Raw genomic sequence first — 12,297 nt, forward strand, 5'->3', positions numbered from 1 at the left:
CCAAATAGAGTAATAGTTAGCTGGAGATCTAATTCTATACGTAGCTTGATTGAATCATCAGCATTGTGAATTTGACTTCAAGGCTGCGTAGTCAAAACTGTGAGAAGCCATCCAACAACAGTCATTTGAGGGAGAGAACTACAAGACTTTCAAGAGATTCAAGAATCCGATAGAGACGACAAATTACTACATTTAACAGCACTGATGTAATTCAATTTAATGTAAATTATACGCAGACCTCACAAGTTGCGTTCTAATACAATCATGCTCTCCCATTCTCTCTTAATCTCATCAAGAAGCCCCTCTGTCCACAAAACATCCAATGCAACTCCAGCTAGCCCTTTTGCCACCCTCAGCGCCCTCGCATAAGCATCTCGCGTCCCAGCAGCCTCAGCGAATTCCGGGTTATGCGGGCCTTGACCTTTCGGCCCGGGCTGTAAGCGGAACGCCGGGCTCAGACTCGGCATCGCGTGGCTGATATCGCCCTGATCTGTGCTTGCCTGTGTCTTGCCTCGCGTTTCATCAATATCCTGATCCTCTGCAATCTCGCCCGGAGGATCGAGCGCATTAAAGTATCGCGTATAAGACTGTGCCATTGTACGGTTGGGCACGTGGTTCTTGTATCCCCATTTTTCGGTAATGGTCACCTTGGCCCCTGTTGCTAGAGCTCCGGCCCTGAAGCAGTCGTACACTTTCTCTTTGAGCTCATCAAGACGCTTCTGCGTATCGGATCTGACGACAAACAGGCCCGCAGCGTAAGCATGGATGATGTTGGGAGCAATTCCCCCATCGGTGATGTACCCTTGGACTCTGTCTTCAGGCATGATCTGCTGTCGAAGTGCTGAGACGTTGTTGTATCCTGCAATCAGCGCGTCCAGAGCATTGATCCCAAGCCATGGATTCGCCGCAGCATGAGCCTCTCGGCCAAAGCACTCAACCTTGAACTGCAGGTACGACGTTGTCCGCATCAAAGCCGCGTTTGGGGTGATTCCAGGATGCGAAATGAGGCTCACATCGACCTTGTGGTCAGAATAGGCTCCAGCATCGAGAAGCCTGATTTTCCCTCCGCCGCCTTCTTCTGCTGGGGTGCCGAACAAGACAACCTTACCTGGCGCTCGGTGTAGCTCCATGACCCGAGCAGTCGCAACAGCGCCAAGGACCGAGGCCGTGGCTATGAGATTATGGCCGCATGCATGGCCGATGCCTGGGAGACAATCTGCGGCAGAAGATAAAGGTCAATACCGACATCTGCTCTTGCTCAAAGAACCTCGTGGCGCGCAAGCATTGAAGACTTACCCATCTCTGCATTGAAGGATACGACGGGACCGCGTCTTCCCGTGTCAAAGACTGCAACCCAGGCTGTGTCCATGCCGTAGGCAGACGGCGTAACGACCCAGCCACTCTGGGATTTCATGAAGCCAGTCAAGGCATCGTGGGCGATGAATTCCTTGAATCCTCGCTCTGGGTTGTCGTGGATCTTTTTGTTTATTGGCCAGAAGACCTCATCGAGACTGTCCACCGCCTCACTGATATCACCGAGGTAGCGAAGTTCCGACAACACCTTGCTGTGACCCGCATCGATTAGACGGCCATCTTTGGTAGCGTCATGGCCATGTGATACAAGAACGAAGCCATCAACTTCCTCGTCAAATGGCGCCATCACACTCGACGTTGGTTCACACAACGATGGCAAGCTCCCTCGCCTATGCGGACAACAATGCAAAAGGAACGATTACAGATTGAACGGGTCGCCTGGACGCGTCTTGGCCTGCTTCATCCCGTCCCCCGTCTCCCATTTCCAGGGTAGCACGAGAATAGCCGGCAGGATGCGCTCCCCCTGGGTTTAATCCACCTATCACATCTTGTCCTGCTCAACGAGGGGGGTCCACGCTCTATTCTTGGAGAATGCAAGGCGTCGGGCTTCATCACGTGAAGCAGATCCCATTGGGTCGCGGTTGTCGTTTGGTGCAAGCTGGACATTAATAGAAAGCGGCTCTCGCAGCTTGAGCATCGGAACGTGGACAGAGTCATATCCCGTAAGCAAGAGATTCCCAGGGCTTTCAGGAGCGCGATTTGCAGCGCGCAAAACGCTTTGAGATTGCTGTTTGTTCCAGAGAGACTGCAGCCCGGCCGTGTCCATTGCCGGGGGCTCTTTAGCTGTTGGCATTGAGCGAGGCGATCGGGTCATTGAGCCGATTGCGACAACGGCGTGATGCGTCCTTTGCGCTCGCCGCCAAGCAAACGATCGATTCAGCCTCTTGGATCGCGATAACACCAAGAGTTGCTGGTTTACCTCTTCCTTTTCCCTTTCCCCTCGTCATTTTCTTTCCTTGGCTCAACGAATACTACGGCATCTACTATGCCTCAGCCACAGCACAGCAGAAGCCCAAATCCGTCTGATGATTCATCGGTAGACTTACATGAATCGCCGTCAGAGCAAGGCTCGTCAGATGCCGTGGTCCGCAAATCCAGCAAGCCACTTAGTCGACGGGGCCACTTCAAATCACGTCTCGGATGCTTCAATTGCAAGCGGAGAAGAGTCAAGTGCAACGAATTGCGGCCGTCTTGTTCGCCGTGCTGTCGTCTCGGCTTGAATTGCAGCTATCCGACACCGGCTCCGTCGTCGCCCACATCCTCCTCGTCTTCACTTGCTCCGCGTGCCGCTTTATCAGGTCTCGCGCTGGAAGATTTGCGCTTCTACCACCAGTTTCTGCTGTCGGCTTTTCCAACACTGCCTTTAAAAGGCAAAGATGTCTGGATGGATGCTGCCGCCATGTCACACCAGGTGAGATTCCCTCCGTTGAGACTCGCCTTCAGCCCTATGGCGTCTTACATGCATGACTAACAAGACGGCTTAGTATGACTATCTTGCACATGCTGTTCTAGGCCTCGGAGCTTCGCATCTGTCACAACACGGCAACGTTGACTATACGTCGCAAGCCTTGCAGCATCGCGTCACTGCCATGAAGCTTGTTAATGAACAGCTTGATCATCCGCCAACAAAGCCTGCCGATCAGGATGCGCTGCTCGCGGCGGTGATATGCCTCGTTACCCAATCGTCACTTATGCCGGATAGCATGATTGACTATATTACAACAACAAGAGGCGGCAACTTGGTCGCATCCACCATCATTACAGACTATGAAAAGTCCATCTTCAAGTATTTTACGCCCATGGAACATGATCGATCCCTAGAGAGGCTCATTAGCGAGCAGCCAAGGAATTTTGAAGCCATCGAGGGCTTTCTAGCATCCGCACGGCGATTAATGCCGTTGTGCCAGAAGCCTACCGAGATCTCATATTGTGAATGCATGATAAGATGCATCGATAATTTACGCACCTCTTGTCTAGACGGTATGACACATTTCTCATGCCATCATATTAAATACACTCTCATTTCTGGGTATGCGCTGACAAGGCTTCATATAGCTTGGAGAGAGTTTGTCATCTTATTCATCTTGCCGACTACTTTCAACAATCAAGACTTTATGGAGTTTGTTGATTACGAAAACCACACAGGTCATCTCCTGATCATCCACATGTTCCTTTTGGACTATGTGCTTGGCAATGCCTGCCTCTCCAAATCTGACGAGCCCGAATATCCCGGGAGGAAATTCGTCATCATCAACTGGATGAGGGATTTGGCCCGCAGATTACCGTCCCTTTATGAAGAGTACACCGAATGGCCACTGGAGTACTGCAGTGTTTTGGCTGAGAGAGATGCGCGGTATCTCCTCAGCCCGTGATCCATAAGATTGAGTAGCAGTCATCATGCGGTACTCACAAAGTATATGTTTTTACCCATATTGCGATGATGACATTTTCAGCTTCCAATCGCTCCTCCGTTTGATCCAGAGATCGATTTTTGCGAGCTCGTGGCTTGCTTCATTAGTATCGTCAAGGATATACATATACCACAAACACATAGCACATGCTCTTGGCAAATATGTCACCGGTATGATCTCTTTCTCTTTCTTTTCCAACTGAAAATTGGTAATGTTAATATCATTTTAGGCTACTGAGATCTAACCATCTCAGATGTCAATACAATCCTTCTTGCAACGAGGGAATCCAGTGTCATTTATTCCGTACTCCCGAGATGAAGCATCTACATGTAGCAATACCCACAACCTGCTGAATATAGAAGTGTCACTAATAGCTAATACCCAATTTTTTTTTACATCTTTACACAAATCTCAATTCTAAACGTTTGATTGGATGGATATATAAGCGTCAGCGATTCGTTTCAACATGAAGCTTTCCTTATCTCTCTCAGCACAACGATCATAGGTCTGTTTCACGACGCCTCCTTTCAGTTCATCACGTGATAGGTCTGGTGGTCTAGTGGTATGATTCTCGCTTAGGGAAAACCCTACAGCTTATATGCGAGAGGTCCCGGGTTCAATCCCCGGCCAGACCCTTCTTTTTTCCTTCCATTTACTAAAGCTCTTTTTTCTGCTCACCGAGATGGTGATATCTTGATGAGCCCATTACCATCGCCGAGGCAAATATCACAACTACTTCTCGGTCTGGTGGTCTAGTGGTATGATTCTCGCTTAGGGACAACCCTACAGCTTGTTTGCGAGAGGTCCCGGGTTCAATCCCCGGCCAGACCCTGTGTGATTCTGAATCTCATTGAGAGGCTCTCATTTTCTTTTTGTCTTCAATTTCTTCTTGTACCATTATTTTGTAAACGTTGTTCTCTTCACATCTACCTACCTCATTTTCAGGGTTGTGAATTTGCAGTGTAGCTACCATTAACTCGTTCACCTACACAATTGATAGACCTTTTTGTCTCTCATGCCTCATACTATTCGCCCATTGACTCACCCATTCCACATATACATACTACTTCTCAACTAGTATTCTGTTTCAGACTTGCAATCCCCATAATCGACACCCCAACGCTGTATAATAATACAAATAAAAGAAACAACACTTCTGTCAGTTGCTGATGCCTCACTTCTTCTTACCCTTAGTCTTTAGACCAGCAAAGTAGTCATCCACGATATCCTGTGCCGTTTTGGGGATATCCTTTTGAAGCATCCAGGTAGCCTCTGAGCGCTCATACCCAACCCATTCAATGAGCAATCTGGTGCGGTTCTTGTTGTGCTTGAGAACAGCAAAGATCTCATACAACCCTGGGTCTGTTGGGTTCTCGGGCCGTCCCCCTTGTGAGCGCCAGTACTCAAACAGGAACTCGGGAGCATCTTCGTGAAGCTGTCTTTCGGGCTCCCAAGTCATCTTGCCACGTTCCCATTCTTCAGCGTCTTCCCATTCCTCGCTGTCATCGTGTCCTTCATCCCTCACCCATTTCACTTGAAGCTCGATGGAGTCGCCGGCCCAGCGATATCCAGCGAAGCCGTCGAATTCGTATTCCGTTTCTTCTTCTTCTGGTTTCCTTGGCTTCACCGACCTCACCGATCTCTCTGGCTCTGGTGGCTCCTCTGCTCCAATATCTGCCCGATCTAGAATCTCCGAAATGCGCCCACTGCGTCGGGCTGGTCTCGTTGTATCTGCTGCCTTTTTGCTACTCAGAGAGCGTGGAGTCGCACGGGGAGTGGATGCTGATGCCACCTCGTCCTGCTCAAGTTGCACCGAATCACTGATGTTGTGAATCTCGCTGTCATCCATAGTCCCCTTCTGTAAAGCTGCCGCCTCTTCGGCCTGTCTTTTCGGATACGACTGTCGCCTCTTTGATCCTGGCGTGCTCTTTTTGACCCGCGATGTGCCGCTACTAACTGGAGTTGTGCCTAGCGAAGTCCGTGGTGAGGATCGAGCTGGCTTAGAGGGCGTAAAGAGAGGAATGGCAGCCATGATGGACTGCATTTTGACGCGCTCTTCTTGTGCTGCAACCGAGCTGGAATTAGACTTGAGATTGAAACCGAAATTACAATTGGATGGGAAAACGAGGCTTGTGTGTGTTGTGGCCGTCAAACCCGTGTTTTTGTTTACTTGTAATGTTTATATGAATTTGCCGAAATCTTGCTGTGTCAGCAGTGTTTGGTTGGTGGTCCGACCGCCTGCCTTAGTAGTTCATCTTCAGTGACGTACCGATTCGATTTAGAAAAGGGGGCCCTTCACGTGATGCTTCTTTTTCCGGCCGATTCCAGCACAATCCAAAATGAAGCCTCGCCAAGATCCCAGTTCCGGATGCGGCTGGCAGATTCCGCGATGCGAAGCTTTTCGCTTTTCGCGCATTATCGTGCCGGTTCGTCACATGCAGCGGGCCGAAGAGGGGCTGTAAGACAGACAGAGACAGAGAGAGAGAGAGCGGGGTCTGGAGTGAGTGTGAGAGCTCGTGTTAGTGCTTGGATCGAGCACGGGATGGTTTGATGCATACGGTTAAGAATGCGTGGAGAGACGCCGCTGCACAGGCTCGGCTCCAGCTTGTACCGATTGCCGTCTGGGAGAATCGTCCAGACTCTTTATACTCCCTTGTTGTCGTGTTGCTTCTTCTTCTCAACTCCTCCCTCCATAGACTACATGACCTGATACCAACTGTATACATACTTGCCTGTACAGCTCCTACTCGTACGGGATGGCCTCGTCAGCTGTGCCACCGTCCAGGCCGATCCGCATCGCCAACTGCTCAGGTGCTCTCAGTATGATGAATTCCACGCTCATGAAACTATTATACATCGAGGCTCACATTATACCACAGCTGATCCGGGCATCTTAATGTACAACCAGGCCAAGTACGGCCCCGTGGACGTCATTACGGGCGACTACCTCGCGGGTATGTTTTGAGCATTTGCTGTCGATTCAAGTGTTGAAAAAGATAAAACAATCATTTGTATCTAGTTGCTAACATCATACTGCAGAAGTGAGCATGGCTGGCAGTGCGATGCAGCATGCGTCAAATGGCACTGGCTGGATTCGATCCGCATTAGACGGCATCCAGCTATCCCTAGATCTCATCAACGAAAAGCGAATCAAGGTAGTCCTCAACGGCGGTGCCATGAATCCAAAGGGTTTGGCAGAAAAGATTCACGAACTTGTAAACCTATTGTACAGTCACCTCACTTCCATGCCTCACTGCTGACAGACCGGGCAAGGTCCATAGCAGAGGCTATAAGCTTCGTGTAGGCTACGTCGAAGGCGACGATCTGATGCACAAAGTCCACCATTTACTTTCAAAGCCTCTCCCCCATCTCGATAGCGCAAATCCCGATGTTCGGTATGACAAAGACACCACCTCGTTTCTCGATTCACCAGAGGAGATGCCAGTCGTCGCCGCCAGCGCATACCTCGGCTATCGTGCCATAAAAAAGGGCTTGGATGAAGGTGCGGATATTCTCATCTGTGGCCGTGTTTCTGATGCCTCGCCAGTCATTGGAGCAGCGGCAGCGTGGTATAACTGGTCTGAATCAGACTTTGATCGACTCGCCGGGTCCCTGATCGCAGGTCATTTAATCGAATGCTCGACTTATGTCACAGGTGGCAACTTTCCCGGTGCATATAAACATCCTCCCAGTGATTTCTTGCGTCTGGGTCCGGGCATTGCGGAGATTCTCCCCAACGGCGAGTGCATCATCACTAAACACGATTCTCTGAACGGCTTTGTTACTCCCGACACAGTCAAATGTCAATTTGTCTACGAGCTGCAGGGAAACATTTATCTCAACAGTGATGTAAAAGCGGATGTTTCCAACATTAACATCGTCAAGGAATCCAAGGATCGAGTCCATGTGTCAGGCGTCAAAGGCTACCCTCCCCCGCCTACAACCAAGCTTGCCATCTTCTACAAGGGAGGATATCAGTGCGAGCATTTGCTCAATGCAAGTGGATATGCCACAGATCACAAATGGGACATGCAGGAATTGCAGTTGAAAGATACGCTGAAAGAATGGGGTATACTCGACAAGTTTGACGTCTTGGAATTCCAACGAATCGGCACCGACATGAAGGATCCTGATTCACAATACGCTTCTACCACATATATGCGAATATTTGCGCAGTCTAAAGATAAAGATGTGCTCAGCAAAATGCACAAGGCGTGGCACTATCAATTCATGGCTCACTTTCCAGGTATTCTCACCGCATAACTTGAGTTAAGTAAAAGGGACTGACAATACGTTATTTAGGAATGCATTACTCGATGGATACACGCTTACTAGCACCAAAGCCGTTTCTTGGCTACTATCCAGCCATCATACCTCAAACCGAGATTGAAGAGGCTGTCACCATACTCGGCAACAGCTTAGCTGAGCAGAGTATTCGCTATGCTGTCCACCCACCCAAGCAGACAGAGCCGCTAGCACGACGAGAGAATTACGAGGCGATAAGTCCCGTGCCTCTGGAAAACTTTGGCACAACTATCAATGTACCACTGGGGGATCTCGTACTCGCCCGCTCTGGCGACAAAGCAGGCAACATAAACATTGGCTTGTTTGTGCAGACACCCGAGCAGTGGGAATGGTTCCGCTCGTTCATGACCAAGGATAGGCTACGCTCTTTGATGAGAAAGGATTGGAAGGACTGGTACTTCCTTGAGAGGGTGGAATTTGCTAACATCTATGCTGTGCATTTTGTCATCTATGGGTCGCTGGGTAGGGGCGTTACAAGCTCAAGTCGGCTGGACAATCTGGGCAAAGGGTTTGCAGAGTTTATTCGGGCAGTTCACATTGATATCCCCCAAAAATTTCTCGAAGATAGTGCTCGCTCGACAAAGCTTGAGCACTTGTAGGTATTTTATGCAACTATTTAATTCCAACAGCCTAATGAACGAATCTAAAGTCTAAACGCTTCATTCCTTCATCTGTAGTGTTGAGCGAATAGTCCTCTTGCTCTTCCTTCGTCATGGCGTTCCATTGCCTGTCTCTTACTTTGTTCCGCCAAATGTAAAATAACTTGACAAGATAGAAGAGAAGAATGTTGAAGCAGTTGATGGCGAGCAGAATCTTATTTCCCCGTCTGTATAGAGGCTGATCGTCGTCTCGGTAGATGTTGGAGGAGATGATGTTGCCACTCTGCACAAACATGTTATACAGAGCAGCACTGACGGCTCTTGTACGGACTGCGTTACTATTCTTGGCATTCCAGCTGACCACAATAGCATGACAGTATGGGTAGCTTAGCAAACCCGTTAGAAGAGCATATCGTATCCAGGGCGATGCATCAGCTTTGAGCGTCACCAGAGCGATGAGCCATGGAAAAATCCAAATGTTGGAAATTGACGAAATGATCGCGCGTTCCTTGAACCGTTCAGATACCCAAGAGATGATGATGAGATTGACTGCAAATAAAAATTGAGACGGAATAGTGAGCAAGTTGGCTTTGAACACCGAAAAGCCAATGTTTCGCAGGATAAAGGACAAGTATGTACTCGGGGGGGCTGGTGGGATGTAGACGACGAGACCAAGAAGGTAGAGCGGCCACTGTTCCCAGTCGTGAAGCACCTTTAGCAAGAGGCTTGGGCCTACACCCTGTCTGTATTATTGTTAGCTTTTATAAAGGACAAAGTGGAGTGGTTCGTATAGTCATACCGATTGTTCATGTCTCCTTTGCTTGGGTCATCACGCAAAAGTCTGTTGACCATTATGAACTCCTCTCGTTCAGTGAACCAGCCGTCTTTGCCGCGGAACCAATTTCGAGTCTGGCACGGTCCAGGAGGCATAAGAACCCAAGAGAATGTACCAACGATGAGTGTCAAAATGCCCTCGATAAGAAACCTGGAGACAGTGTCAGTCGCGGCTGTTACTACAGAGGTCCAAACAGGATGCGCATAAGATCTCTTACAGCCATCGCCAGCCTCCCCAGCCTGCAATTCCTCTCATTTGGAGAACACCAGAGGCAATCAATGAGCCGACAATGTTTACGGTACTCAGAGCAGTCCAAAACCAGGCCAACCTGACAGGAAGCTCATTCGACTTGTAGAAATATGTGAGCCAAAGAACAATATCACTATATCACGTTAGCTATTAAGCTTTCTGTATCGATTGCTGACTCATACGGAATAAAACCACCCATAAGTAGGCCAAGTAGAGCTTTGATGGCGAAAAAGGCTGCTCTGCTATGGATGAATGCTTGGCTGCCAGCAGTAATGGACCAGCCCATCATGATGAACGGAATCCATCTATCCGCGCCGATGCGTTTACTTATCAGACCGCTAGGAAGTTCAGCAGCAAGAAAAGTGACTAGAAATATCTATCAAAAGAAGTCGAGTCAGTTGGAGGCGTCAGAGACGGTGTATGGTGTTGTCACAAACAACGTACCGTTTGTCCGTAATTGAAGTCATTTGTGTTCATGCCCACTTCTGGAAGCTGAAAACTATTAGTCAAGACTTTACAACTATGGAATACCACATTTCTCTTACCATGTTATCTGAAATTGCACGGTTGATGTTTCGGCGATGCAAATCGAGAGCACAAAACATGACCCACGCCCACACCATTATTCTGAGATCAATCTATCAATAGCTTAGTAATTTGATAAGACGTAGTAGTAGTACGAGTATACATGTACGTATATAGGTATTCAATGGCGTACCTTTCTGACCAGTCTCTTCTCTTCTTCTGCCGTCCACTTGAAATCGGGATCGAAGCGATGGCGATTTTCATAGTCTGCCTTTTCATAAACCTCACGCCAATGTGCGGCCATGGCCGGGTCGGCGAAAGGATGGTCATCCGTTGAGCCAAACGGTTCATTTTGACGCACTGGAGCTTCTTCCGTCACTGACGACCCTTGGGATGACAAGACAGCAATATCAAGGACATCTGCCTGCTTGCCATCTTTTGGCGTCTCTACCGTGCTGTGAGACATTGTGGCAGGGACAGCTTGTAGTTGTTGTTCACGTCGTACCACAAAGCCTGGCCCAGAGCTGATACTCCAGAAACCGGGTTGCTCACATCTTTATATTGGCGACGAGCCGGCAACCACTACCGCGTGGTCGGAGCATCTATTACACCATAAAAGGGTTCTAGAGAGGCCGAGGTCGCGGGCAAGCGGACATTTTCCCTAGTGCTACCCAGTTGTGCAGCAGAATTTGATGCTCCAGGTGTCGCGATGCTCGAGAGCAATCACATCATCGCCAGGATCTACACGTTTGTAATGGACAACCATGAGTTATCATTGGCTCTTCGGCTGATTGGCAATAGCATGACGACGAGACCTCTACCAAAATTAGTTCTTCCACAGGCCGCATGCAGGGGATATCATAATTCAGAGCCGGTTTATCAATCCCAACCACAAGCAGACGCCGTAAATCTAATACGCGATAGGAAACAGTTCATCACCATGCCCATTAATTTGTCCGGGACGAGGAAAGCTTCCTCTGATTTTCCCACTTTACGGGGGGACTAGATGATAACGTTGCGTGGAGCTAACCGGGGCTGCGCGATGGCGTTAGATCTTTGCATTGTGAGGAATCGCCCAAGTCGGCATGCGATTGGATCGCGGCAATAGTCTGGAGGCATCAGGTGCCACATTACAGGTTAGACGTGTTCGGTAATTGGATTTAAAAGTACGGCAAGGTTAATTTAACATTATAAAGACGGTTGAATAAGCCAAATGCTTGTTGCAGCTTTATATTCTGCCACTATTTCTTCACGAGAATGTGAGTGTACACGTACTATGTATGGCGCAAATGCTTGGAACTGTGGTGTTGCGATAAGTCGCTCACAAACGGCCGCGCCAAGAGAGAGGCGCACTCACAAGCATATCATTCTTTTTTAATTGGCAAATTTAACATTGCAAGGAAAAGGCGCATCGAATATGAATCGGCAATGCGGCTGTAATGTTGTCTTACAGCCTACCCAGAACGTATGTAAAGTTCTCAGCGCGACGTGGTTATCAACACAGGCACCGACCCTTCTAACCAAGACTTACACATGTACAACGACACAATATTGAGTATCAAGGTCGCAAATAATTGCCGACATAGGTCACTAATAGTCTTGCTCGGATTGATTGGACAACTGGGCATATAAACTCTATCCAGAAGGGTACAGGCAAGCAGTCCGCAAAATAGACATATCACTTACCAGATCATCGCAATCGGAAAGGCAAGGTTATCAATAGGCAATGTTAAACGCCTGATACTGTCTTCTTCTACATCTTGCAACAAAGCTATCGGGCTCATACCATCGGATATTCCCAATTGAAGCAACAAAGACATGCTATCCTAACACATCTAGTATCGAAATAATAAAATGTACCGTGGCTCAGCTATCAACCATCTAGCTACCTAATCCATCGTTGTTCTATTATAGAGCATGCCGCTATCTCGCCTTATGGATACCCAGAAGAAGAGCCTACTCGTTGACATCATTCCAACAGAATTCGCCGACTTACAAA

General features: G+C 48.6%; 6 protein-coding genes across 6 annotated transcripts; 2 read left to right on the forward strand and 4 right to left on the reverse strand.

Annotated features, from left to right (window-relative positions):
- Nucleotides 1–239: 239 nt before the first annotated feature.
- Nucleotides 240–1,660, reverse strand: Triagg1_2753 (uncharacterized protein; the record flags this gene model as incomplete). The annotated part of the gene is made up of 2 exons (XM_062896969.1): nucleotides 240–1,216; nucleotides 1,297–1,660. 2 exons carry the CDS (start codon nucleotides 1,658–1,660, stop codon nucleotides 240–242), a joined length of 1,341 nt encoding a protein of 446 aa, XP_062758370.1.
- A 195-nt stretch (nucleotides 1,661–1,855) lies between these two features.
- Triagg1_2754 (uncharacterized protein) lies at nucleotides 1,856–2,167 on the reverse strand (the record flags this gene model as incomplete). Its single annotated transcript, XM_062896970.1, has 1 exon — nucleotides 1,856–2,167. One exon carries the CDS (start codon nucleotides 2,165–2,167, stop codon nucleotides 1,856–1,858), a length of 312 nt encoding a protein of 103 aa, XP_062758371.1.
- Nucleotides 2,168–2,514: 347 nt separating this feature from the next.
- Triagg1_2755 (transcriptional regulator family: Fungal Specific TF) lies at nucleotides 2,515–3,746 on the forward strand (the record flags this gene model as incomplete). The annotated part of the gene is made up of 3 exons (XM_062896971.1): nucleotides 2,515–2,799; nucleotides 2,859–3,354; nucleotides 3,430–3,746. 3 exons carry the CDS (start codon nucleotides 2,515–2,517, stop codon nucleotides 3,744–3,746), a joined length of 1,098 nt encoding a protein of 365 aa, XP_062758372.1.
- A 1,213-nt stretch (nucleotides 3,747–4,959) lies between these two features.
- Nucleotides 4,960–5,829, reverse strand: Triagg1_2756 (uncharacterized protein; the record flags this gene model as incomplete). The annotated part of the gene is made up of 1 exon (XM_062896972.1): nucleotides 4,960–5,829. One exon carries the CDS (start codon nucleotides 5,827–5,829, stop codon nucleotides 4,960–4,962), a length of 870 nt encoding a protein of 289 aa, XP_062758373.1.
- An 852-nt stretch (nucleotides 5,830–6,681) lies between these two features.
- Nucleotides 6,682–8,689, forward strand: Triagg1_2757 (uncharacterized protein; the record flags this gene model as incomplete). Its single annotated transcript, XM_062896973.1, has 4 exons — nucleotides 6,682–6,739; nucleotides 6,825–6,974; nucleotides 7,018–8,031; nucleotides 8,088–8,689. 4 exons carry the CDS (start codon nucleotides 6,682–6,684, stop codon nucleotides 8,687–8,689), a joined length of 1,824 nt encoding a protein of 607 aa, XP_062758374.1.
- Nucleotides 8,690–8,720: 31 nt separating this feature from the next.
- Nucleotides 8,721–10,764, reverse strand: Triagg1_2758 (uncharacterized protein; the record flags this gene model as incomplete). The annotated part of the gene is made up of 7 exons (XM_062896974.1): nucleotides 8,721–9,432; nucleotides 9,489–9,674; nucleotides 9,742–9,906; nucleotides 9,956–10,149; nucleotides 10,218–10,265; nucleotides 10,319–10,411; nucleotides 10,492–10,764. The coding sequence occupies 7 exons, from the start codon at nucleotides 10,762–10,764 to the stop codon at nucleotides 8,721–8,723; spliced, it is 1,671 nt and encodes a 556-aa protein (XP_062758375.1).
- Nucleotides 10,765–12,297: the final 1,533 nt, after the last annotated feature.

This window comes from Trichoderma aggressivum (assembly GCF_033847375.1).
Source record: "Trichoderma aggressivum f. europaeum strain CBS 100526 chromosome Unknown scaffold_007, whole genome shotgun sequence".
Classification (NCBI taxonomy): domain Eukaryota; kingdom Fungi; phylum Ascomycota; class Sordariomycetes; order Hypocreales; family Hypocreaceae; genus Trichoderma; species Trichoderma aggressivum.